Genomic DNA, 27417 nt, shown 5'->3' on the forward strand with positions numbered 1-27417 from the left:
AAACTATACCAGGAAGATCAGAACGGACATTTCCCGAGTGAGGTATTTCCCATCCCAACCCATCTTCTACACCCCAAACAAAACAAATTCAGAAGGAAAAAAATGCCACCTCCTCCAAGAAGCTCTGTGTGGATCCTCCACTTTCTGAACTCCCACAGGTTTTATCTGTACATCTTACTTTTTTCCTATAACAACCTATTTCTCCTATGTTCCTACTTCTGCATTATATCCATTTGTGTCCATGGCTTAATTCCCCTGCTGTTCTCAGTTCTCAAGGAGCTCATAGTCTATGTGTGAACCAGGCTTATAAATCCAACAGCATCTAGTATAGCACCGTGCATCAAATAAACGGCTTTAAAAACGTGTTGGATTCAACAAACATAAAACATGAAAAGCATTTGATGTATGTAAAAAAGCACCTTCTATAGAAGTCTAGAAAGCGAACAATGCCCCCATGAACCATTAAACTATACAAGTCATCTTTGGCTTAGTAACTACACAACATTCCTTAGACGAAAACACACTTATTATTACCTCTTAGTACCAGTGCAGGGAACCACAAGAAAACTGTATCGGCCCTTGGTGATCACTGCCGCACACCAAGCCACCATCATTCCCATCGCAGCGTGAATAAACGAGTGCATGAGCTGCTGAGGATGCACGATCTTCCCGATCAGCGCCAATCTGGAGCAGGGAATGGAAGGCACAACTACAAGCAAAACAGATTAATGTGGCTTTATCATCCACCGCGTAGGAAACCAGACGACCTAAACTGTCCCCTCTCATCCTTGCACAAATACTCCAAAGGGCGAGAAGAAACCCAGAGGCAATGTAAAATACAGTGCAGAAAAATTCCTAGTTAAAAATTCTAAATTAAAATGACTTGGAAAAAAGATTAAATACAAAGAGATGCAGCACGTAACAAAAAAAAAAAAAGAAAAACCAAAGAATCTAGAGAGATGAAACCTAAGGACAGTATGAGGAACATTTTTCATTTCTTCTTAAAATTTCTTGATAGCTCAAATAGTGCCTAACCTGGCACTCTCCTGTCATAAAAAAACAATAATAATAATTTTTAAAAGATAGTGCTTGCCCTCCAGCAAGTTATCTTTATTTCAGCATTTGAAAATTGGTAATATATAGTCCACCTGTGAAAAATAAACCACCAACTAGATAAATATTGATAACGCTGAATACAAAAATAAAGGCTTGTGTGGGAATTTCTAATACCTCTCTCTCGGATAATACAAAAAAGTTTTCTGGAAGTGAACTGGGGAGGTGAGTGTAGATGGGAGATGAGGGAATGTTGACCTTTGACACAGCTAGCATAGGGTTCCCTAACTTATATGTAGGCATTCTTCTTTTAATATGCTCAAAGTGAAGACATTGTGGGGAGGCAGAAAATGAAGTGTGAAGGAAAAGGGCTTCGGTGCTCTTGGGGAACAGGCTGCTATCACCACTCCCTCTCCAGCAGAAATGCCCACGAGGGGCAATGTGAAAGGACACATGCCATGCACCGAGGAGTTCTGTACACAATTTGAACAGAAAAAGATCCATCAGCCAGAAGTGCAGGATGAGCAAAGCAAAGTTAAACAGTATGCATTATAACATCCAGAATAGAATTTGAAATTGTACACCGTATCTAACAAGAAACTACTGGAGAGCTAAAAATAGGAAAGATGTTATAGTCAAAACAAGCAGTGTCAGAAAAAGTTTCTTATTGTATCTTAAGGACTCAAGGAATCTGAAAGGCAAGAAGAATGAGGAGAGAAACTGAGGGGGGAAAAAGAGCTCGGGAATCTAGCAGGTGACTCTCCCAAGGCAAAACATATATTTTTAAGTTTTTTGGAAAATCTTGGAATTATAGATTTTTATATTGGAGAAAGACCTAAGAAATCACCCGGTCCTAATCTCCTACCCTATTAGAATACATCTGCTGAAGCACAACTTTTACACCAGCTGTGAACCATGAAAAGACCTAAATTTTTTTAACTGTGGTAAAATACACATAAATAAAGTTCATCATTTTAACCATTTTTCAGTGTATAGTTCTGTGGCCTAAGTACATTCACAGTGTTGTGTAACCATCACCACCAATCATCTCCAGAATGTTTTCATCTTGCAAAACTTAAACTTCGTACCCATTAAATCACTCCCCATCCCCTCCTCCCCGCACCCCCTGGCAACCAGAACTCTACTTTCTGTCTCTACGAATTTAATTCTGTAGGGACCTCTGAAGTGGAACCATATAATATTTGTCCTAGAAGGTCTAAATATTTTTTTAAAACCGAGAAACTAGCACTCAAATTTTAAGACATTCAAAGCACATGATTCTGTATACATTTGTAAAACTTTGACACATACACAGCCTTTGTCATACATACCCATATACAAAATGCATGGAGTCTGCCCTTAACAAAATTCAGATTTTTTAAAGATGATTAACTTTTGAAAACTCACCTGCATAGAACTCCACATTGAAAATATTTATTATTACTATTACCACTGACAGCAGCAGGAGGTAAAAGATTACATAGGAACTATACAGATCATTGAAAGAATCTGAAACACAAGAGAGAGGAATTAGTTAAGTTCATTCAGTCATATAGTCATGTTCAGTATGCTGCAACAGAAAAGGTTTTGAACCACAACTGTAATTTTAATTGTAAAAGTTTTCTTTAATAATTTACTCAAATATTACTGACAGGTCCTATAGGACATCCACTCAAAAACTACCATGTGAGTTATTTGGACCAAGTTCTCGGTCCTTTAAAATTACACTAGAATTTCTTTTAGATGACCCAGATGTTAACAGATACTGACATATATAAACATATTTCATCATGTGAAACAGAGAAGTACCACATTTAGTAATATGCCGACAAAGGTTCTTTTTAAAATGTAAGTAACATTTTTCAGATCTCTTCTTAACAAATGCAATTAGCCTCTCTAGCTAAAAAAAAAACAAACAAAAAAAACAAAAACAAAAACAAAAAAAAAAACATTTCTGGAAATAGTATAATCCATAAATCATCTAAATTAGCTGAATTAAAAAACAAGTAACATTTGGTGGGGAAAATGGCATAAATCAAATCCAATTTATGAGATTGGAGTATTAAAGAATACTTGGCCATGAAATGGCAAAAGTTTTAATCTTAAGTGCCAATTATGAACAACTAGTAATGGCTCTAGATTATAACACTGACTATTCTGAGATTGTGACAGCCAAGATCAAAAGATCAATAAGTGAAGCAGATTCTGGCAAAGCGGTTACAGAAATACTTGCCATCTCTGCATAGGTTTATGGCTTTATTTCATCTGATCTATGGGACCCATCTAAGAAATGACTGCTATATCTCAACAAAAACTTAACATGACTTAAATTCTTTAGCAGCAATATCTCCAACGGCAATAAAGCTTAAAACTCCTTAAAAATTGGCATTTTCTTCTGAAAAATTAAATTAACAACACACTTCCCCCTTTCCAAAGGAAAAGAAATGTATTGTTTTTGTTGTTGAGAGGAAATAAAAAGAATTTCAAGAGTATTCGTCTTCTTAGCCTTAGGCAAGATTTTAGATCTCAAAACCTATTCTGGCAACATTCCTCTCTTTTTAATTCAAGTGTGGCATAGTGGAAGAACATGGGCTTTGAAGTCAGAGACCAGTGTTCAAATCCCAGCACAGTTAGTCACCAACTGTATGTGTCTGAAGACTTTAACCTGAGTCTCAGTTTCCTCATTTATAAAGTCAAGATAATACCTCTTTATTACACACGGTTGTAGGAAGAATAAGAGGTAGTACTTAAGGTGCTTATTTAGCACGGTGCCTGGCACACAATAGATAGCTCCTCATCAATCTTTGCGTTTAACTCTATGTTCCTTAGTCTTTAACTCTTTCCTCCTTTTCTCTCTCGTCTCATCTTTCTTTCTTATTAGCCACAATACAGAAATGAAATATTCTTAAATTTAGACAGGCTTTTTAAAAAGAGATATATTTTCTATCCACAATTTTTAAATAGATGAAACAGTTCTCTTCCTTAAAAAGATAATCTCGATAAAACTGCCAGAAACAAATAAATAAAAATTAAGTTTTAATTTACATGGCCTTCTAATGATTTTTTTGTTCATGTGGTAATACAGTCTCTGATAGGTTTACTAATCTTATTATTATATAATGAAAAGGTGGTTTATGCTTAGGAAAGGCATGCCTTAAGATTACCTCAAAGTGAATGTTTGGTCATGTCAATACAGGCAGCAATTAAAAATAAATTTGAAACATAATGCAATTTTTATGTTGAGTAGTAGATCCTGTAAATCTATTTTCCCCAAACTGAATTTCACTTACCAGACAGCCACTGTATAGGATGAAATAAGTCAATATTGCTGAAGATTATAAATACTGTGGTACAGATGGGTAGAAGCAGCACTGACCAGGCAGTACTTGAAACTATCCTCCAGCCCAAAACCTGTAACAAAGTCATTCAATCATAAAGTCAGTTAAACTATTTCAGTTTATGCAAATCTTATCTTTTCATACAGGATGTTAATCACTAACATTTATACCCAGATCATAGTCCATGCAGCTACATATAAACCCAATGATTATTACTAATAACTTTACATACCACTACAGAATATTGTAATATCAGTGAACTGATGCTTGTATTAGTCCCGAGTCGGGTGCCGCATCAAATGTCACAGGGTGCAGGAGGCGGAATTGTCTTAGTTTTACACCTGTATTTCACAGCAACTTATACGTGTCTCCCTAGGTTTAATTGATAGATGCATCAATATCTAAAGCTGTATACATTTTACGAGAACCATCTGTATACTGTAACTTTACAATGATTGGATATGCACTTCTTACTGGGCAATTAATGTATCATATTCATGTCTGAATTACCAATGCCTACCATACAAGAGACACAAGATTTACTGCTGAATGAGTGAATACAATGAGTGACTACTGAGGGATTTTAAGCATGAAAAAAGTGACAAATGGACTTATATTTTGGAAGGTAAAACACCCTTGTGTTTGTTTGTAAGGTGGCTATGATGAAGGAGGATCAGAAGGGACAAGACCCAGACGGGAGACAGGCAGTCCACCGCAATTGCCCAAGCCAAAGATTATAGTCAGTGGCTGAAGGCGGCCACCGGGAAAAGAAAAAAGGGGAAGAAGACATTGCAGCCACATTTTTAATACACAATCTACAGGACATCGGTGATTGATAACATAGGTGGTAAAGAATAGGTAAGAGTGAAGGACTCAAAAGTTTTGGTTTGGGATACAGGGTAGATTAGATGGCTGTGCACTGGGGTAGAAGCACTATCCTAAGAGGGTTAGTTCTCCAATTTCTCTTTGTCCTCCACAAAATGGATGCAGAACTGTTGAAGCATTTTCAACGAGGAAGTATCATCTCGGTCCCACAGTGCATACATTCCTCTAATTGAACAAAGAATACCTGTCCTGCTTATCTAGTCCCCAACTCCAGCCTCTGCTAAGGCCTTTCCAATTCTGAACATTCCTCCACACTTCTTATCCCAAGTAACCAGCAAGTTGTTTATTTTGCACCTACTAGGTACACCATCCCCGCATAGACTAGTCCTCTGTTCCCTACTCCAATTCCCATGCAGGCCATCCCTCCCACTCTAACCAACTTCCACCCAGAACTCGTCTCTCCCCCAGTAACAACTATCCACACAGAACGTCCCTCATGCACACACCCTGTACCCAGCTTTCCCTAACACGTCCTTCCCACCCTGTAACCAGCTTCCACTCAGGGCGCCCCACATGACCCTGTAATCAGTCTCCCCGCACACTCCCCACGCGACACTAGAGCCGGACCCTCCCACGCCCACAGCGCACGCGCGGTCAGCACCCAACCACCCTCTCCGACCCCAGCAGCCGCCCAGCGCACGCCAAAGTGAACGCAGCACTCACGCGCCACAAGATGTCCCGCGACCCGCCGAAGCAGGGCCAACTAGCAGCCGTGGCCATGGTGATGGCGGCCCCTACTCTGAGAGGTGCAGGAGACCGTGAGCCCGCCCGCCACCGCAGTTCAAAGGGAGGAAGGCCCCAGGAGGACCCCGGTGGGGCTGCCTCAAACGCCGCCTGAACGAAGCCCGGCCCAGTCCCCAACCCATCCTTTCGAAGTTTCGTCTGGGCAGGCCCAATGGACCAGAACGTCCCTGCAGACACGTGCCCCACAGTGGCTTGGGACTCCAGAACCCGCCCTCTGGAACCGAAAAGTTCTCTCCGAAGCAGAATCTAGCGTGGTGCCAGTAACTGGGGGCGGGGCTGCTGCATGCTGGGAACTGTAGTTTCGACGGCCGTCTGGAAGCAAGGAGGAGTGTTGCACTCTGGGACTCGGAGTTCCAAAGTACAGCATGCTGGGAGTCGAAGTCTTCCTGGAGATACCTTGTGGCATGCTGGGAATCTTAGTCTTTTTTCAAGTCTACACTAGCCACAGTGTTGACAGATCGGAATTCTAGTTAGAAAGATCTGGCGAAATGATGTCCCCTCATTTCTCTGGATTTCAGACCGCCTGAAAGTGAAATCAAACGACGTTGTGGCCCTCTCCACAAAGGTACCCACTCATTTTATTGAAATGGAAAAATTCTCTCCCTAGAGGTGCATTTGGTTTCGTAAAATCTAGTTCCAGTTCTGCCGGATGATATTTTCTATAGAGGAGTGGAGAACATATACTCCCCAGGATAAACCTAAGTCCTTTTTTTTTTTTTTTTTTTTTTTTACCAAACTCTAAGCCTTGGGGAAGAATTTGAAAGGTTCAGCAAACTGAAAATAAGGCTCAGGCTCCTCCTCCTTTGATCATCCTTCTCTGGAGCCAGGCTGCACCTCTTGTTGGCTCTTGGGTAGGGCTGTCCTCTGCTGCTTGTTTCTTGGGGTCAGATTTCAAAGGAAAGAACTGAAGATAGAGGGAGATCCTTGAGGGAAAATCCACACAGTAAAAGCGAAGTATATAACACAGTCTTCAGAAATGCCTTTTCTCCCTTTTAAACCAGCCTAGGGTGTTTGCAAAGTGTGATTTAACCTTCTGCCTATGGCAGAGACAGTAAAATGAAATTTATGGGTAAAGGTGAGAGTACTTAGTGCCTCATCTCCAAGTATATGAGGAAGAGGCAGGATCAAAGGTTTTTCACATCAATATTTAAGTGCCTGAGAGGCAATAGGTAAAGGCTTTAGAGTCAGACAAATGCAGATTTGAATTCTAGCTCCTTGTCTAATAGCAGGTTAGGGTGGGCAAGTAACTCAACCCTCTTAGTCCATGAGTTTCCTCAACTGTAAAGGGGGATATAGTGTACACTGTCCTTTCTACCTGTCTAAATTGAGTCCCATTACCCACCTTTCACATAACATCATAGCTCTTAATACTGTTCAAGTATTTCCAGCTTTCTAGGCATATAATACAATTGCACTTCATGGCCCTCTTTAAAGTTAAGTATAGCCATGTGTCCATTCTGGCCACTGAATTGTGAGCAAAAGACATTGTGACATGTGACGCTTACAGGTGAAAGATTTAATTGCCATTGTAAGACCCTGCGAGCTCTTTCCCTCTGGCACAGTGACTGATAATATTTGTGATGGTGATTGCTCCTTTGAACCCGGGACCTGAGTGACTAGAGTGGGCAGAGTTTCCCTGCCCATCTGTGACGGATTTGTAACATGAGCAAGAAATAAAACATTGTTGTTTTAAACTGCTGATATTTTGGAGTTGTCATTGCAGAATAACCTAATCTATCCTGAATGATACAAATAGTAAATCAATAAATGTAGTTACCTGAAGAGGGCTTGAAAAGCCTGTGAAAAACTTCATTTTATATATGACCTTATTAATTCACCCCACCAGCCAGGTCCTGTGGGCATACACCAGACCAGAGCCCCTTCTGTCAGGATGTTCCTGCCTGGTATACAAGCCCCATCTTTAGATACTCACTCTCCTAAATCATACTCTCAACGAATGCACCTGGTAGAATTGGTTATCAGTCTTAGTTTATAAGTTGTTCTCAGGATAAAAATGGGTACAGGTGTAAGAAGCAAAAACTGACCTTCTTTCAGATCCCTCACTCCTCACCAACATGTCTTGCTTTGTCTCCTTCATGCCTCTGCTTAAGCTGGACTCTGCATGTTCAAATGCCATGCCTTCCATGAACCTTTGCTGTGGCATCTTTCCTTCTTCTAATTCATATAATTCCACCATTCAGTGGCTACGTCCTGCCTTGAGTAGCACAATAGAGAAAGAACTAACTTTGGAGCCAGGCACTCCTGCATTCCAGTCCGAGCTTTACCCCTCCCTAGCTGAGGCAAGAGATCTTGCTTTGGTTGCACACTTACTTTATCTTGGACACTGGAAATCATATCATATAAATTTAATTGTCACACTTCCCCTTTAAGATTGATTATATATATAATCTTTTACAGAGAAAGTCAAGCAGAGAGAGGTAAAGTGAAGCAGGGATTCACACCCACAGCTATTGGAATGTTTCAGCTCTTTTATATAAATAGTTTTTCACTGTGTGGTCTGTTTATTTGCTTGCTTTATCCTTTTTCATGTTTTAAAAGGTTTGTGTTATTTCCTTTATGTAACATCTTTAATCCCCTCTATTTGGGGAGGACAATTATTGTTGATTGTTCTCTCAATGAACAACATTGACCTTATCTAATAACTTTTTCTTTCTCCCGTATTCTCCAGCATCTGATTTGAAGCAATATTCTTTCACTCTCAGTTAATAACTATAAAACAATCAACAAGCTTATTCAGCCTTATAAATATTCCCCCATTATCCTTCCATTATTAGTTATACAGTATATTTATTTTAAGGGCATCTAAGCATTAGAAACTATATTCTCCCCTTATAACCATCATCTATTTATTCTTAGTTCTAAAAGTAAATATATACTTAAGGCTCACCCCCTGTATGTTAATGTCTTACCATCCATGTTGGGTTGTCTGAAGTACAGGTATGTTGCCTAGCAGATACCTCAGAAAGGTCTCATGAGAGTATTCCCTGTGTTAACATGTTGGTAACATTGTCTGTGACCTTTAAACCTGAAAATCAGTTTGGCTGGATGTAAAATCCTTAACTCACCTTTCCTTTCCTTGGGTATCTTAGATATGTTGTTACTCTACAGTCTTCTGACATAAAGTGCTCTTGTCAAAAAGTCTGATGACAATCTGACTTTTCTTTCCCTTATAAGTGAATTTGTCTTTTAGCCTGGATGTGCCAAGTATTTTTTCTTTAAGTACACTAGAAATTTTACTAAGTATGTATGTCTCAGTGTTGATCTTCTGGGTTGATTTCCCCAGGTATGAGGCATGCTCTTTCTACCTGCAGTCTCAAATCTTTTTTTTTTTCATGAAAGTTTTTTTTAATTATAATTTTTTGCTTTAATTTCCCTCCATTGCATAATTATTTTCTTCTTCAGGAACATGTATAATATACCTTTAGATATCTTTTCCCTAGTATCTTCTATACTTGTCATTTTTTCTTCAATTCTTTGATTTCTCTTTATTCATTCTGGAATTAAAATTTTTTCCTTTTCACTTTTTATTCCCTTAAGGCATTATCTGTTATGCAAAAATTATGTTATTCTGATATTCCTTCTAGTTCGGTCTGCATTTGTGAAATGAGTTTTCCTTTTCTTTCCAATGCTTTCCTGAGTTTTATTACCTAATTTCTGCATTCTAATTCTGATTTGTGCTTTTCTTTCTTGTACTATTTCCTTAACTTACTTTAGCTCATTTAGAAATATTAAGTTATAGTTTTTATCTGGTTTTGTGGACATATCTTTCTGGAATGCTTTCATTCATTAGGGATGTTATTCTGTTCCTTGCTCACTCACTCGCGCGCGCTCTCTCTCTCTCTTTATATAATACCTTCATTATGAGATTTGGCTGCAGTCCTTTCAGTTGCTCATTTTTACATGAAAATAGTTTTCCTTCACATTTAGGAGGGAGGGGTGAGTCAGGATAGCTTTGCTAAATTCAAGGCTCTACAGCTTCCTTTTCTCTGTTTTCGCGAACTGTTCAAAACTAGGGCTTCGGGTGTTCTGAGATCTCCTGGCTCTGTTCCCTATCCACGTTCTCATCTGGACTTCATTTGCCTGTGCCCCAAATATCCCTGGCCTACCCTATTTGTATTCTATTCCCTGCATTTTTTACTCTGGTGTCCTGGGACGACACTTCGTCTGGTTTTGAGAGGTCACAGAACCTGGACTGCTCCAGCTTCTTCAGGCTTTATTTCCAACCCCTTGCTCTCATCAGCTGTAAACTGGGTTGTACAGAACTCCCCTCCACACCTCAGGACTAGCTGCTGTTCTGTCATCCTCTGTACTTTCCAGGGAGTACCTACTGGCTCTTTTGAGGTTCTCTTATTTTTGTATTTCTCAGATGCCCTATTGTTTCCCTCTGCTTCTTTCCACAAAAATTCTGGTACCATGCAAGTCTTCAAGCTGCCAGTGGTTTCCACCTACTTGACTTCCGGGGTTTGTGGTGATATCTTGTCACCCAGTTTTGTTGTGGATGTTGTCCATAGGTTTTGGGTTTTGCTATCTCACTCGTTCTGTTTTTATGGGAGAATTCAGGAAGATTCAGAATGTGTGTTACTGCCATTGCCATCATCCCAGAATTCTTTTTTCACAATTCTTTGGATGATGCCAACCAGTGAAATCAAACTGACAATGGACAAACCACCCTCATTAACTTTTCTAAAAGTCAGGGCTCCAAGATGTAATAGTTGTCTATCTAAAACCCATTCTGACAGTGTGCCAGCCTCCCTTGCAGCTAGGGGTGACCCTGTGATATACAGTTCTCACCAGCCCCATTGGGTGAGGCTTTGGGAAAATCTCACTAAAAGGCAGGTTAACTCAATGGCCAACCCCTTTTGCCCTTTCCCTTCTTCCTGCCTATCAAGAGCTGAGCTGAGCTGGAGAGTGCTGAGCTGCCAAGTGTCTGAGTAGAGCAGTGAAAATGAAAATAACCATCAAGCCTTTAATCACTTACTGTAACAGTATAAGCAAGAGACTAAGTAGGAGAAAGTGCTGGCTCCTCTAATGTTCCATTTTTCTCAAATACACCCACATTCAAATGTACCAGAATGCATTCCACCATGGAATTTGAATGATTGGATTCCCCCGTTCATTGGTCTGGTTAAACAAAAGTTGGCTGGGGATTAAGGGGAAATCACGGCTATCTCAAATCACGCTAAATAATAATGAGCATAAATGAATTGCTCTGAGTGGGTCTGTACACTGTATTTAACCATCCTCTAACAATTTCACGCACAGCTTCAAAGTTTCTCTTCTTTACTTGCTAGTTTTCTTAGAACGGTGGAATTCAAGATGAAAGAGAGAAATGACAACCTCAAATTTGTTTTCTTCAATGTTAAGTATTTATAGACTTAATATTTGGGGATTACTATAAGTCATTACGTAATAAGATGGAGAAAGGTTGAATGTTTCTGTACTGTTATTCTTAATATTATAAAAAAAAGTAAGAAAATCTTACAAAGAAAAAAGAACAGTGCCAGGTAAGGATCAGGTGGATTAGTGCAGTCGTGGCCATTATCTCACTGCCAAGGGATCCCTAAACAACAGGCTCCAGCCATTTTACAAACCCAAGAGGCTGGGAGGAGGGAGAGGGGGGAGGGTTGGGAGTGGAAAAGTACTGAATATGAAGTCAGAGTACACAAAAACATCTTCAAGGCACCCCCCCCCACACACACACACACACAATAAGTTGTTCTTAGCGGCACCTGAGGGAGGCTATAGCTAGGATCCCCGACCCTTGCCCCCATAAGGAGACCTCCTGGACTAGGAATGTAGGTATGCGTAAGAGCATGGCTGGGGTGATGGTAGAGCGGGGCCGGGGTCCTTCACTGCAACTCCCCTCAGAGAGCTCAGTGCACTGGCTGTGCCCCTAGTCTACAGTGAGGCAAGCAGCTTTTCCCAGAGGCCTGTCAAGTGAAGCTTTGTGACAGCCTATGGCAGGCCTGAAAGATCCCACATAGGTTTTTGGTCTGGAGCTTAACTCCTCAATGCTTACACTTAGCTGGGAAAAGAGCAGACATCTTGGGATCGAATCATGCTAAGGACTGCTGATCAGAAAAAAAAGAAGTCAGAATCCCTGATGGCATTGGGAGCAACCATATTAACCTGGGGCTATCTCCAAACTTCTATTTACATGAGAAAAAAACCCTGCTAATTTGTTTAAGCCACTGCTTTCCACGCTTCTATTACAGCTGAATACAATTCATTAGCGCTACATGGGGGTACCAAGAGCATGGCTCCCAAATGGTGGTGCTGGCTGGTTCATGAAATTTTCACTGGTCCTTAGTAGGTGAGAAAAAGGAGGGGAGGAGGAGGGGGTGGTAGAAGAAGGGAAAGGGGGTCAAATATACAGTGATGGAAGGAGAACCGACTGTGGATGGTGAACACAATGCAATATATAGATGATATATTATAGAATTGTACACTTGAAACCTATATAATTTTACTAACCAATGTCATCCCAATAAATTTAATAAAAATGTTTAAAAATGAACAGTGCAGTTTTTCATAAAACTAAATTTAATTCAATTTTCAGTACTGAGATTATGCCTTCTGAATTATTTGGTATTATCAGGTCCTCTCTCTTATAAGAAGATGGTGCTAATTTATGATGCTGGTTATAGCTAACCTCCCTACTTAAAATTTTTTGGAAAAATTTATCAGTCGTACCACTTAAACATACTTAGTAGTAACTAAATCCCCCTCAAGTGTGGATATTTATATATGTTCCTGGGAAAAACTCAAGTTTTCCTTTACTCTAATATGACACTTTTGTGACCAGATGTGTGGGTTTGCCACACCAAGCAATTCTGACACTAACTGCCGGAGTTAGCAAAGACCTCACAGGTTAAGGGCTCAGTCCCACAAGACTGCTCCCCACTTCAGATGCCAGTTACACATAGCGGGGTCCCCCAGTTACCCACAACTTCTGTCCGACTTGGCTACAAATTGGAGGTTCCCACAACAACCTCCTCAGGTTTGATAATTTGCTAGAGCAGCTCACAGAACCCAGGAAAAGTTTACTTACTACTGCTCATTTATTACAAAGGATATTTATTACAAAGGATATTTTAAAGAACACAAATGAACAGCCAGATGAAGATACATAGGGTGTCTGGAATGGTCCTGGGCGCAGGAGCTTCTGTCTCTCCCAGAGTTGGGGTACACTCCTAGCGCATGAATTTGTTCACCAACCCAGAAGCTCTCCAAATCTGTTCTTTTGGGATTTTTATAGAGGCTTCCTTCTGTAGGTATGATTGATACACTGTTTGCAGCCTCTCTCCTCTCTCTGAAGAATGGGAGGTGGGGCTGAAAGTTCCAAACTGCTAAACATGACATAGGCTTTCTGGTGACCAGCCCTATCTAGGAGCCCCCCAAGAGTCTCCTCATTACAAAAGATGCTCCATCACCCAGGAAATTCCAAGGGATTTAGGATCTCTGTGTTAGGAATTGGGGTCAAAGACCAAATATTAGAACAAAAGATTCTCCTAATACCCCCATTTACAAGGGTTTTAGGGAGTCTGTGTTTGGAACTGGGCAGAGACATATATACACATACATACATATATACATACATATATATATATGTATGTATATATATATATACATATACATATATATATATGTATATATGTATAATTTTACAATGTGCTCCTTTCTTCAACAGGAGAAAAATCCTGCCACATTTGGTAAGCGACAGGAAGGGGATGTTGCAGATGGCTGGTACAAGGCAATTCACAGGATCCACAAGTATAAGAATCGCTACCTTGGGCAGCAGGAATTAAGCATTAAAGAAAGAACGAGCCAGGTTACCAGTTCAGAGGGTGCCTGGGAGGTACAGAGGGTGACACCAAGTTCTCTGAAGAGTGCTTGAAGACGGAAGAAATACTTAGCTAGAGCGACTCGTGGGGCACAGAACAGCTATCGTCAAACATCTGAAGTTAACCAAGTAAAAAAGCTCAGACTTGTTCTAAGAGGCGCAGGGGTAGAGCTAGGACCAACCAGGGACAACAGCAGAGGAGCTTCTAACAGAACAGTTGTTGGCAGGAGAAAATGGCTGCCGTGGAGAGCCTGAGGCTGGCAACCACTTAGCAGTGATCGCTGGACTAGAAGAGCTACGAGAACAGGGACCTTGTCTGTTTTGTTTGTTGCTCCAGCCCCAGTACCTACTAGAATGACCAGCACGTAGTAGGTACACAATGTATATCTGTTGAGTGAATTATTGGGGGGATACTCAGCACTGGATGGGAGGTTTGTCAAGGTGACCTTACGTTCATTGCCACCTGAATTTGTGCGCGTCTCCCTTTATCTGCGTGGTCAGCCTTTTAAATCCAAATGTGTCTTTGTAGACGGCTCAGAAACACACAGGGAACTCCTGTCCTGAAGAGGATAACAGGAGCGGTGGGGAACCGTCAGCCCTCACCTGGCAGAAGCTCAGCCTCCCGGACGGTGTGCATTTTTAATATAAAGTATAAAACAGTACCTTGGAGGTGTCACTGGTTTCTCCTTTGAATGCATCTAGCCCGAAGTCATGCCACCTTGAAGAGGTACTCAAAGTGCCCTAAAAGAATTTTCTAAAATCATTGTCAAAATAGGTTATAAGTGAGCATGTTCTTTAAACCCACTGTTCCACACTTATAGGAGGAAAAATTCAGATGTTCAATTTAACCCCCAGAACACCACAGCTAGCACATTAAATCAGATTCTCAGCAGCCTCCAGCATGCTAAAGACAAAACATTGAGGAAGAACTTGAGGTCAAAATCATGAAATGCAGGCACAGATGTCACGTGAGGTATTTGTTTTGCCACCAGTGGGTTCAATTGCCCAGTATCAGGTCACCAAAGATAAATTTTTAGGCTCCCAGTGAATCCCAACCAAAGTTCACAGCTGTTTGGCCACATTAGAATGGCAAGCATTTGGAGAGAAGAGATCACCTAGGAAATCTGTACACTGAGAAGACCTCACAAGTTAGGATGGATCCATTTCAGGTATTAAGGGCACACCTAACGTGAAGCACATCACATGACCGTGAGAGGCAAATGGCAGGGTACTTGAGCTCGCCTAAGCCATTCCCTTGTATTTCATCCAAACCAGCGCACCGTCACAATGACCATCGACAGGTGGGAAAGAAGAGCTGAAAGACACATGTGCTGAACAACATTTAATTTTCGTTTATTAAATAGGTGATGAGGTTTCCGTGCGGAACCATCCAGATGTTAGCGGTTGGTGCCGTTCCATCAGTTTTCCTGCTGGCTTTGGTGTCCAAAAGAACCACACTCCGAAAAACACAAAAGAGGACTGAAAAACAAAAGAAAGAGTGACTTTCAAGATAAAGATTCCCCCGTACAGAAAGGAGCTAAATTGTAGAAAAGTGTATTTATTTATGTTTAAAGGAGAACTTCAATACCAGAGGAGTCTGCCCCTACCAGACTGCTTTTCTTATATAAACTATATCACTGGACAACCAAACAGTAGGTGAAGGGAAGTTTTATAAAAGAAGTACTCTAGTTAATAAACAAAGAAGGTAGAATTGAAGTCTTGCCATGTTGAAACCCCTAGTGAATTAACAGATATAGCCATTACTTATTAATGGCCACTAATATCAAAAAAAGAAATAATTAGGTATTATGAGTTTATGGATGGAAGAATTGAACAGCACATATCAAGCAGTCTTGCTCAAATCCTCCCCAAAAGCCCCTGAATCTGATCAAAGCTTTAATGCAACCACCAATTTGCAGATTACACCATAGAGATCTAATCAGCAAAATCTAGATAGTGAGAACATACAGGATAAACAATTCTTCAACAAATAAATGGCAAAAGGGAAGAGAGAGGAAGACGGAGTAGGATTCTATGATTTAAAAGACATTTAAGAGATACTTCAACCAACTACAACATGAAATTCAAACAAAAGTATATTTGATATTAAGGAGTTATATTTTTTAGATGTGACAATAGTATTATGGTTATATTTTAAAGGGTATCTTTTACAGATATAGAATTTAAATATTATGGATGAAATAATAGGATATCTTAGATTTGCTTCAAAATAATACAGGCAGAAAAGGTGGTTGTATGGATTAGATTGGCCAGGAGGTAACTCCTGTTGAAAGTGGGTGATGAGTACATGGGGATTCATTATACCATTCACTCTACTTTTGACTATATTTAAAATTTTCTATTAAATAAGTTTAAAAAAAGAATTAAAAGTTATTATGTTGACCTACTTGCCACGCCAGGTTCTCCCAATTTACCTCAGAGAAAGGGAACAAAGAAGAATATAAGAGAAAGACATAGCCCATGGATTCTCTCGGCAGGGACGTGTCAGACATGGTGTGGAAAAGAATAAGGGGCTGGCAGAAAACAGAGTCAGCCATGGTGTGAAGTCATGCAGCTTGGATGCTGTGTTTAAGAGGATTATAGCACTGAATTAAAGCTAATTTCAGAATGAAAGAGTTGATGTGTATAAACCTAGTAAAAAGGTTTGTAGCTTTGGTTTATGAAATGAACACTCTTGACATGAATGAGTGAAAGGATAATTGCCTATAAACCCTGTGTATCAAATCAAGAGGGTTTTAATTATAAAGGAGTCTCCTGGAGCTCTTTGCTTATCTATTAAAGCCCTTCTCACACTGCAATGTAATTGTCTGCTGGCTGCATTCCTCTGGACAGACCCACTTGTCACGACCCTGGGAAGGCAGCCTCAATCTGAATGCGGCCCTTCAAATACTCGATTCCTCAAGCCAAGGTAAGCCTTCTAAGTAGTTTCCAGGCTTTACCTGGATTTTGGCTCAGAGAAGAAATGACACTGGCCCTCAGATGGTAATTTTTTAAAAAGAAGGAGAGAAGGAAGTCAGATAGTCTTTATAACATCTCAGTGACTTCTGTAGGGGTAAGTTCCCTTATTACAAGTAATTGGAGGCTCCCCTATGATCCTGAGGTTTCAGGCAGAGAAGGGGTTAATGTTCTCCCAGTGCCCCATTCCAGGCTAAGCGCTCCAATGCACAGATTTACATGAAGAAGGTTATCTGCAAGATTAGAAGCCATACTTTTCCAGTGAAAGCTCGGAGTCCAGAGATTACAGTGGAGGGCACAGCCAGCTCGTAAATCTGCAGGGCCTGGGGCTCTGAACAGCCCCTTTCATTCGCAAGCGATTGATGCTTCTGCCTGGGAGGCTCCAAAGAAACTGTTCATCACTATCTCATTTGGAGATTTGACACCCAAATGGAAGTACTGACACCCAAGTTTATAGATCTGAGCAAAGCCCGGCAGTATCAAATCCGTGTAAATCAGGATGGTAGGTCTGCAAGGGCCCCGAGGGCCAGGCCATGCTCAGATGCCAGCTTCTGACTCTTACAGCTTACAGCACCAGGAACATTTGCTCTGGAGCCTTCATAACCAAGATGTAAGGAAGGAACTGTCGTCTCAGCTCAGGTGCAGGCTGAAAGAGCCCCTCCCCAGGGCCTGTCAGGTATTCTGGGCCAGCATTGCAGGGGCCCAGGCAACTGTCACCATGGTTTTCTCTACCTCTGTCCCTCTACAACTACAACTGGGCTCATATTTTCTGTTCTCAATAATATGGCCTCATTATGCCCTTAAGAACAGCCTACGCCCTCACCTCCCCAAAAGCCACGGCCAGCTGACTACTCTTTTCATAACAATGGGTAACTGACTGCTTCTGCTTAACCTTCAGCACCTTGCTCAAACAATACGCCCTCTGTGATGTACAATACAAGGTGTCATGCGGTAACAAGGTGAGTGTTGACTGTTGGAAGGGAAGGAACATTGCAGACATCTGGAACAGCAAGTGCAAAGGCCTGAAGAGTTCCAGCAATGGCAGGAAGTTCAGCATGACTGCAGCCTCGGCAGACTGAGGAGGTAAAACAGGGAGGCAAGGAACAGGCCATGGAGGAATTGACATTTTTTCCTGTACTCTGACCCACTAAGCTAACCCTTGACAGTGGAATCATCAGAGGCCCACAGAACAAACCAGGCATGCGAATTTGTACGCTTTGAAGAACCCACTAGTAATTCGACAAAGGTCATATTCAGAGCCTGAAGCAAGGTTGAAAAGTCACAGGGAAACCAGGAGAAACCACCAGGACTGCACCCAAATGGAGGAAACCCACATTGTACTGCTGGGAAGGGGATAAAGGGAGGAGAGGAGATGGGGATGCTGGACCGAAAGGCAGGAGCTCCTTTGGTAGAAGAATCACAGGGCTGGTATTTCCCACATCTATAAAGCCAGCTCATGTGGCTTCCACAACTGAAGACTTCGGCAGGAAGGACACATGGACAGACAAGCACATGGACACCCCACACTGCACTGTACAAAGAGCTGCAAGGCTCTGGCCCTCTCGTTCTTCTGCTAAGTGGAACAGAACTCACGCACCTGCCCAGTTTTTACCATGCCACACAGCAAGGAGATAAAAATGTAATTTCTTACTTTCCTGGTTAGCTAGACTTGGCTGCTGCAACTGTTTGGTTTGGAACAACTGTAGCCGTTAGGAGATGGTCCATCTCTGGTGCATCGAAAAAGTATGCCTGCCGAAAAAGGAGAACCATACAGGGAATTAAAAACTGTCCTGGACTCCACACTAACAGTACTTCTGGGCTCTTGTGGCCTCTAGGTTTCCTCCCACCGCATAGGTCATCGCACTGAGTGAACTACAAGCGTCTGTTTCTGTCTGTCTCACTCAACTGTGAGTGCCTTTTTAAATTTCATTACCATTTATGGAGCACTTTCTACATATAACCTAATCTTCATAACAACCCCGTGAGTTTGATATTAGCCTCATTTGACAGATGAAGAAACTGAGGCTCAGAGGGGCTATCATTCAATCAGGTGCACGTGGCTAATGAGTGGTGGAGCCAGGACTCAAAACTGGGTCTTTCTAACTCTAAAGCTCAAGCTCGTCATCACTCCATGATAGAGCCTCTCCTCCAAAGACTGTCTCCTTCTTGACTTTGCCAGGCTCTCTGCAAAGACCTTTAAAAGAAAGTGCTAGGCAGGCCTTGCCTCATAAGTCTTCAGCTTGGAAATGAAAGGTTTAGTAAGTGCTTCCACTCACCATCTACAATTTAAGTGTCAAAAATCAGGAGGTGGGAAAGAGAAAACATTAAGGATAATCTTCTCACCTGTTCCAAGGTCTGAGAATCCTAACTTTAGTCCAGGAAATACCAACCTCACTAGCCTTGAACACTGGTTTTTCAAAGGAAAGGTGAACTGCTAATAAATCAAGGACCACCGCACGCTTTTGACTCCCCCTTGGAGGCAGGGCATTAGAAAGGTAAAAAGATAGAAAGCCACCAAGAACCATTTCGCCAGTTCTGCTCTCTATTAGCCAGAAGGGGGCACCCACACGACATGCTGGAGCTTTCCCGGAACATATTCTGCGGTAACTCCTCAATAGACCATTTCAGAAAGTTTCTAGCTGCAGACTCCTTCTAGTTTATCACATTCCCAGAGTAATTCTATTCGTTTTAAAAGTCTTCCTCCCCTGACCCCTTCCAGCAGCTGTTTTCTGAGGCAGGAAAGAAGAGTCCCTAACTTAAGGAGGGGAGACCGGGGCCATGTTGCTAGTGTTGGGCCCCTCCAATTAACTGATTAACTGGCAGGGGTGCTGAGCCACAAAGCCCCCACCATGCAGGAACAATGCCTTTCTTCCATGGACTTGACATGTGCCTAAGTCACATGGATAAGTCACTCCACCCCTGTGGGTCTCAGATTTCTTAACTGTAAAATGAAAAGATCGGAAAAAACGATCTCTAAGTCAAGGTATAACTCTAGGATTCATTAGTTCCACAAATACTAGGGCACAGAACCCACTGCTATCAGCGGGAACCACTTCAAAAGGCTCGTATATCTCCAATCATCCCAGCCAAGGACACACCCTCTGCTGCTTCCTTAGTCATCCCTGCCAGGTGTGTGCCAGTACCAACTTGGAGATCGTGTACAGATGCAGCCCCAAGGGGACCTCAGGAGGTGTAGGCCTGTCATATGCTTCACTACACTAAGGCAAAAACATCAGTCATGCTCCCCAGGGGGGAGTGAGGAGACCACGCTATCTAGTTCAGCCAGTGTCCCCCCGGCTCAAATAACTCCCCTGCCAATTCCACTCCCTGCCCTTCCAATAATAATAATGTCTTCATTTGTACAGCTTGTCATATTTTTCATGTTGCACATATCATTCAATCCTTACAACAGTAAAAATGTCACTACAGCGTTTTCTAAGTGAGGAGGCAGGGGTCCAGAGAGCGGACATAAGCAAAGCAGACAGTGATGGATCTGGGACTAGAACCCATCCCCTGATTCCGCTTCAGCCCTGCTGCACTACACACCTCCTCCAGAAGGGAAAGGAGGCGGGGATCTCCCATGTGTAGAACAAAACCCCAAGTACCGCGGGCCCCTCACCACACACCTGATCATGGGTTGGCTCCTTCCCTGAGGAGAAGGAAACTCTGCTCCCCTCCAAGAAGTCCTATTCCCGCAATGACCTCCCTGCTCTACCGTCCCTCTGCCCTGCTCCTCTGAGTCCCTGAAACTGGACAACGCCTCTTCTCCTGCCTCCTTCTCTCCTCCAACTTCTCAACCAGGTATATAGTAGGTAAGAAGTTCAGAAGAACGATGGGAAGAGGCCAGTGCGAAGCACCAATGCAAAGGCCTAGTCTTTCTGAGTTGTGTGACCTTGGACCGCTCTTCCTGGGGCACACAGGAGGCATAAGCAGGAGTGGCCCTGACAGCTGCTGATGACACAGGGCTCTTCTAGAAACTTCTTTACATCTGAAGAAATTGTCACAGTCTATGAAGGGCTTTCACAACCATTTCATTGAGTCTCACAAGAGCCCACGGAAATCAGAACCTCCCTAGCAGATGAGGAAACCAAGGTTCTGAGAGCCAAGGCACTTGCCTTAGCAGCTCCCAGTCGAGTGCTCTTTCCACTTCACGATAGTCTCTCTCTCGGAAGTTCCTGAGTATCAAGGTGGGCAGCTAAATCCTACCCTCAGTGTCATTTACACCAAAAGGGAGTAATAGGCATAAAATAAACTCCCTGGCCACAGGTACCAGATGAAATGGGATAACCACCACCACCACCACAACCACATCTCCCTGCTCCACTGTCCAGTTTGCCTTGCTCCTCTCTATTCTTTACAGAACCACACAAGGCCATGCCTTTTCTCCTGCCTCTTTCTCTTCACCAACTTCTCAACCAGGTATATAATGGGGGGAAATTTCAGAAGAGAGATGGGAAGACACCAGTGAGAGGCGTTACAGTGACAGAGTTAGTTACAATGAAAAGGACATTCTTCTTCAGCAGACAGAAGGGTCACAGCAGCATTTCAAGGGATCAGCCAGAGATTCCAAGTGCCAGAAATTAACAGTGTCCCTCTGCCATGAGTCAAACCAACAGTCCCCTATCTCAAGGGTTTAAAGCTTAGGCACATGTTAAGTGCGTGTAAATCAGGTTTCTGTTTCAGAACTTGGCACATTTTAGGAGACTTGTTCAATGATAAAGTATTGGGATCTTATTAATGCACTTAATGAGACCACGGTTGTCTACCCAAAAATATTAAAGATCAAACAGTGCCAAAGAAATATTTCATCCCACAACTGCAAAGCCTGACCAAGGGTCTGGACACGTGCTATGTGGGCATCTTCCAGAGGGCATGTCCTTTCCTTCATCACTGACCTTACATTCTTGGACTCGGAGATTTTTCAAAACCTGTGCCAGGCCTTGTTAAGGCCATGGACAGCCATTTTTGAGCACCACGTGTACAGAAGATACAAAACCCTGTCTCCTTAGGATCAAAGGAAAAGGAAAGGGACCTAATTTATGGGCACTTATGAGACAAGTTCTACGTTATGTGCTTTATTATTTTATGTTATCCTCAGAACAACCCTCTGTGGCAGGACCTATTATACCCATTTTACAGATTCAGATTCAGAGACGCTAATTACCATGCCCAAACCCACAGAGCGAGTCAGTGAGCTGGGCTTCGACCTGGGTCTGTCTGACTCAAAAGCACATGCTCTCCCTAAAAAAAGACACCTAAACGCACAAACTCAAAAACTATTTTAAATCTTATTCACCTTAAAAATAAACCCCCTTTCCTATATTTGATGCCATTCTCAAGCTTTCCACCTATAAAGCTTTAAATTTCAAAACTCTTTCCAGGTATGTGCAGAAAACCAACAAAGGTATCCAAAAGCAGAACTCCCCCCTCCCCGCTCCCCAATCCTATTTATAGACACTCATCCACCCCTACTTCCTCTGGCCAGACACCACATCTTAACCAAACTTCAGAAACGAGGTAAAGTGCGAGATTAAGATCAAATTCTCATGCATTTCCCACTTCTCATCCAGGAGAATCTATCTAAAACTAGTTATTTCATGGATCCAGTCTTCAAAGAACCATCGGGTCTAATAGGTTGAGGCCTTTCAGTCTTGGCCTCTCAAGCCAGCAGAACACGGGAATGAGACATACCAAGCAGCCCACAGAAAGCAGCATGTGAAGCACCACGATTGTCACAATTGTGGCCAACGCGATGCGCCGATTATCCTCACGGACAGCTGGCCAAAATGTCATTGCCAAGACAGAGCCTGAGATGCCCAGGGCCATTAGGACTAGAATCCAACGAACAGCTTTCTGGGGAATAATCCACAGTATCTGAAAGAAGAGAGGGAGGGGAGGGGTTTGGAGAGGCATTTCAGAGAGGCATTTGTTCATCCCAGGCACATGTGTTTACAAAGGCCCATGAGCCAATCAGCGCTGGGCCCCCACTGCCTCTGGTTTCTCAGCACAGCCTGAGAAACAGCAGCAGCATGCAGACTGAGGGGGATGCTTTCATAACCAAGGGCTTGAGATCCAGTGAAGGAAGGCACTTGGCTCCCCAGTCCCCATTCATGTTGAACTTCTAAATTCAAAGGGTGTTTTTCCGGCACACATCAGTGTTAGGCTAGAAAGAATGATGCTGGTTAAATTTTTCAACCCAGGACAGAGCATTACTCAGAATAAGTGTGGTACTTACTGCTGTGGGGATATAAATGAAGAGTGAATATCCATAAACGCACACAATCTCCAAAAACGAATAGGAAACGATGTTCATAACTCGGCTGTTTCTCCACAGGAGGAAACCCCAGAGTGCGAGAGGAACCAGCCAGGCGTAGGCATAGATGACTGTGGCTGCTATGGACACTGCGGACGACAGGACACAAGTTTTAATCCCCACCAAGCCTTGAATGCACTATCAGAGCATTTCCAAGACCCTACTGGACCTAGTTCCTAACACGTCCCTCTACTTCACTGGACCAGGGGATCACGTCTTACTGGTTTTCATCGTCCCTGAGCCTGGCACACTAACTGACACATAGTAGGCACTCTAAAAATCTGCTGAATTGATGAATCTTGGGCATTTGTCTTTGTGGTGATGACCAGTAGTCTCTCATACGGTTTCCTAAATTTGTTTAATAACAATTTTAAATACTATTAAATTAGTTACTAAAAACTGAATCATGTAACTGAAATACTTCAGAGGGCCATACTACAAATGTTCAAATATACTGGAGCATTTCAATCAAATAAAAGCCAACTATCCCTTTGGAAGAACATGTCCTCTTTCCTAGTATAACAAGAGCTGACACTGATTTCTTTAGCAAATTTATTAAAATGCCCTGGGTACAGATTAACTTGCTCTGCATGCTATTTAGAGTTCCTTCTGTCTCTGAAATAGGGAGTTCCAGCTTATTGATGAATTGCTTGAAATATTCTCCAGTTTCACTTCTTTAAATAATTCTGGCTCTGTGGTGGAAAAGCCATTTAGCGGCTTCTCAGAACAGCCATGTTCAGTACATTACTGTACCTCCCTCCTCCGCCTCCAGCTGCAGCAGCACACCCTAGAGGTTTCATTTCTCCCCCTTCTGGAGTGGAGGGTCATAATGTGTGGCTAAGCCCGAGGCACCAGCCCTTCCTACACAAAAATCAGCAGGTAGTTCACTTACCACGCTTGGCAACAACAAAGGCACCCGTAGCAATTACGGTCAGACTCTGGTAAGACATGTGACTGTCCAAAATATTGTTAGCTGCCCAGAGCAGTTTTTTCACCTTGGGAACTCCCTGATTAAGCCAAACGCAATTTTGCTGACATACTGCTTTTTTCTTAGACAACTAAAAGAAGGGGAAGGGAATTACTACTATGGCTACAGCTGGCCACTGGGTGCCAGGCATTATACTGAGTGCTTTACTGAGAGGCAACATTGTGTAACAGTCAAGGCCAAAGACTCTGGATGCAGACTTCATGGATTCTAATCCTAGCTCTGCCACTCATAGCTAAGTAACTCTGGGTGGTGAGTTACTTAACCTCCCTGCCTCTGTTTCCTCATCTATAAAATGGGAATGATGATAGTACACTACCTTATAAAATTATTAGAATTTTACATGAGTAAATGAATTTTAAATGCGTAAAAACAGGTATACTTAGAACACTGACTGATACATAATAAATGCTCAATCAGTAATTAGCTTTTTATGTTTTTTTGTAAACACATTATTTCATATATTCTATAACTGCATTTTAGAGATAAGGGAAAAGGATCAGAGAAGCTAAGTGGTTTGGTCAAGATCAAATAATAAGTGGTGGATGCAGGATCTGCCCTTGGATGTGTGGCTTATACTCTTAATGTACAATAGAAAACTGTTTATTGATGGAGGCAATCACTACCTTACTGGTACAGATATCCCATGACTCCCAGATACTGGGATGCCCAGCCAAAGAGGGTAAGAAAAGATAAAGACTCTCCTGAGCTTCCAGACCTTCGGGCAGGGTGATTCACTCCTTCTCTTCCGTCAATATACCTATATGTACCTTGGATATAGAAATTAACACATGCCATTTACAGCAATACTCATTTACCTGCCTTTTCTTTGCTTAACCATTGAGCTACTTGAAGGCAGGGTCAGTATCTCATGGATAACATTTATGAAGTTAAACTCAAACTCCATTTGACAAATGGAGTTGAGACTGAATCCAGGTCTGACTCAATGATGGAGAAGGAAAGAGAAGAAGGAAAAACGAGCATGAAGGGTAGAGGGGAAGAAAGAAGGAAGGATGCACAGAGGCACACAGATACACACACACAGGTAAGTACATGTCTCTATATACATGCATATAGGTGTATGTGTATATATAAACAAATATTGACTACTGCTTTACATACTATATCAACTCTTTATTCTTACAACAGCCCTATAACATAGGCATTATTATTCCCGTTTCCCTGATATGGGATCTGAGGCCAAGAGAGATGACATAACCTGCCCGACAAAGTAGAAGTTAATGAGTGGTAGAGCAGGAACTTGAAGCCAGTGACCTTGTTCCAGAGACCATGCTCTTATACAGTCTATATACAGCCTCTCGACAGGAGAGCACGCAGGGAGGGAAGGAGAGAACTGAGAAAGTGGATCCATCTTTTACAAAGCCAAACTTCTTCATTTTGGGGTGGCTGTCATCTGTAAGTCCCTAAAAATTGTTTTGTTTTGTTTTATGGTTTGTTTTTTAAATTATCCAATACTACCACAAGAAAGGACGTTTTAAAACACAAATGTCATCCAGCAGCCCATCACGGCATGGACACCCTGATTTCTGCATTCTCCCTTCTAGCCCTGACCTAGACTGTGTCTTTAACAAAGTCGCTAACAGCACAGGCATCAGTTTGGGTGATCACTCTTCCACCTTGCTCTAGAGCTTCCTAATTCCTGGCTCCAGACCTAGCTAGCGGAGTCATCATGACTTAAATAACAACACCCCTATGGTTTCCAACATTTGGGTGACACAAAGATTGCTACAATGGAGACTTTCATGCACACTGCTTTTCACGTAATTCGTACATTTTTCTTTGGATAAATTTCAAGTGCTATTGGGCATTCCTTTACAGTTTTCCAGAAGACTTAGTGGATTCACAATATTGTGACTGTACTTAATGCCACTGAATTGTACACTTAAACATGTGAATATGGTAAATTTCATGCTATGTATGTTTTACCACAATTTAGAAAAAAAGGTTATGTAGATTTAAATACATGGGTGGTAAATTCTCAGGAAGTAGGTAGTTTGAACCCTGAAATACAGAAAGCATGGCTGCGGCACCTAGACACGGGGCCTCAGAGCTCAGTGGATGAAAGGAACTCATGGTTTATAAATGACAGCATTCCAAATGAGTCAAGCTATTGACCAACCTTTTCGGAATTCGGGTACATAATGGTATGTCTTCTCTCCCAGATGGATTAAGAAGTTGGAAAGATTCCCACTAATTGCTATGGCAAAGACCAATGTGGCACATATCCAAAAGGGGCCTGCAAAGGAAACCAGAAGATTCAGAAACAAGAAAATGAAGCACCAGCCTTTAGACTTTTACAGCTCCCTTAGAGCCCTAGTCATATAAGCAAAGGAAAATGAATTTTTCATGCATTCAATACTCATTTAGTGGGAATTTTCGTTTTTGAAAGGTCAAACACACAACTCAGTAATTAGCTGCCTTGAAGATGGGGGGATTGGAATGCAAAGGCCAAAATACCTCCCAAAATTAGGTGAATAAAGACACTGATTTGTTTATAGCTTCTTTTATTGGAGAAAACCAAAAAAAGTCATGAACATTTTGTGAAACCTTCCTCATCAGGACACAGAAAGCAAAAGCAAAAGTTATCTAAGTGCCAAATGTTAATGCCAGTGAAAAAGAACTTAAATTAGACATGTCCTTCTGAAGTCTAAATGGAAGATTAGGGCAGGCAGAACACTTTAGGGAAGAGTTAATTTGATCTACCAGTTCACCATGGGTGTGTGTGCATGTGCGTGGGTGTGTGTATGTGTGGGGGTGTTTAAGGTTTTATTTTTTTATTTATTTTTTTAATGAAAAAGTAATACATGCACATAATTCAGTGTTCAAAAAAGTATAAAAGGGAATAGAGAGAAAAGTAACTTTCTGCCCTCTCTATTCTCTAGCTATGCATCTCCCCTCCCCAGAGCTCACCACTGTAACCATTTTCTAGTGAATCCTGCCAGAGATTTCTATAGACATATAAGCAAATGCCTATTTGTGCGTATGTTTATACAAATGACAACATACATATATATTTTCACCTTAATATATTTTTGCCTTAATATATCCTAGAGATTCTACCATAGCTATTCATAAAAATCAGCTAATTCATTTTAGTGATTATAAAACATTCCAGTTTGTGGATGAGTACACCATGCTTTGCAAATCCCTTCCATCACTGGGCTTGATTTCATGAACACCTTGTTTCTTCCCATCTAGAAAAAGTACTATTAGAACAAATACAATTTTAAATCAAAAG

The 27417-nt window shown here is 41.8% G+C and overlaps 2 protein-coding genes across 9 annotated transcripts in view; both read right to left on the minus strand.

Annotated features, from left to right (window-relative positions):
* The window catches only part of NDC1 (NDC1 transmembrane nucleoporin), a 45208-nt gene extending 39058 nt beyond the window's left edge, over positions 1–6150 (minus strand). Inside the window, exons 1-4 of one of the 2 annotated variants that reach the window (XM_019742886.3) lie at positions 5940–6150; positions 4344–4464; positions 2461–2562; positions 535–709 (exon numbers count right to left, since the gene is read on the minus strand). In XM_019742886.3, coding sequence (XP_019598445.1) covers positions 535–709; positions 2461–2562; positions 4344–4464; positions 5940–5996 — 455 coding nt within the window. In that variant the 5' untranslated portion in view covers positions 5997–6150. The remainder of the gene's footprint in view (positions 1–534; positions 710–2460; positions 2563–4343; positions 4465–5939) is intronic. The other variant, XM_019742887.3, reaches the window with a different exon arrangement.
* A 9063-nt stretch (positions 6151–15213) lies between these two features.
* The window catches only part of YIPF1 (Yip1 domain family member 1), a 29967-nt gene continuing 17763 nt past the window's right edge, over positions 15214–27417 (minus strand). For all 7 annotated transcript variants that reach the window (XM_088791154.1, XM_019742828.3, XM_019742829.3 and 4 more), the window contains 5 exons: positions 26299–26415; positions 23096–23262; positions 22552–22734; positions 18512–18609; positions 15214–15363 (listed from right to left, as the gene is read on the minus strand). In XM_088791154.1, the coding sequence (XP_088647280.1) occupies positions 18520–18609; positions 22552–22734; positions 23096–23262; positions 26299–26415 (557 nt within the window). In that variant the 3' untranslated portion in view covers positions 15214–15363; positions 18512–18519. The remainder of the gene's footprint in view (positions 15364–18511; positions 18610–22551; positions 22735–23095; positions 23263–26298; positions 26416–27417) is intronic.

The sequence above is a fragment of the Rhinolophus sinicus genome, chromosome 14 (assembly GCF_057876585.1).
Source record: "Rhinolophus sinicus isolate RSI-liver-muscle chromosome 14, RSI-T2T, whole genome shotgun sequence".
NCBI lineage: Eukaryota > Metazoa > Chordata > Mammalia > Chiroptera > Rhinolophidae > Rhinolophus > Rhinolophus sinicus.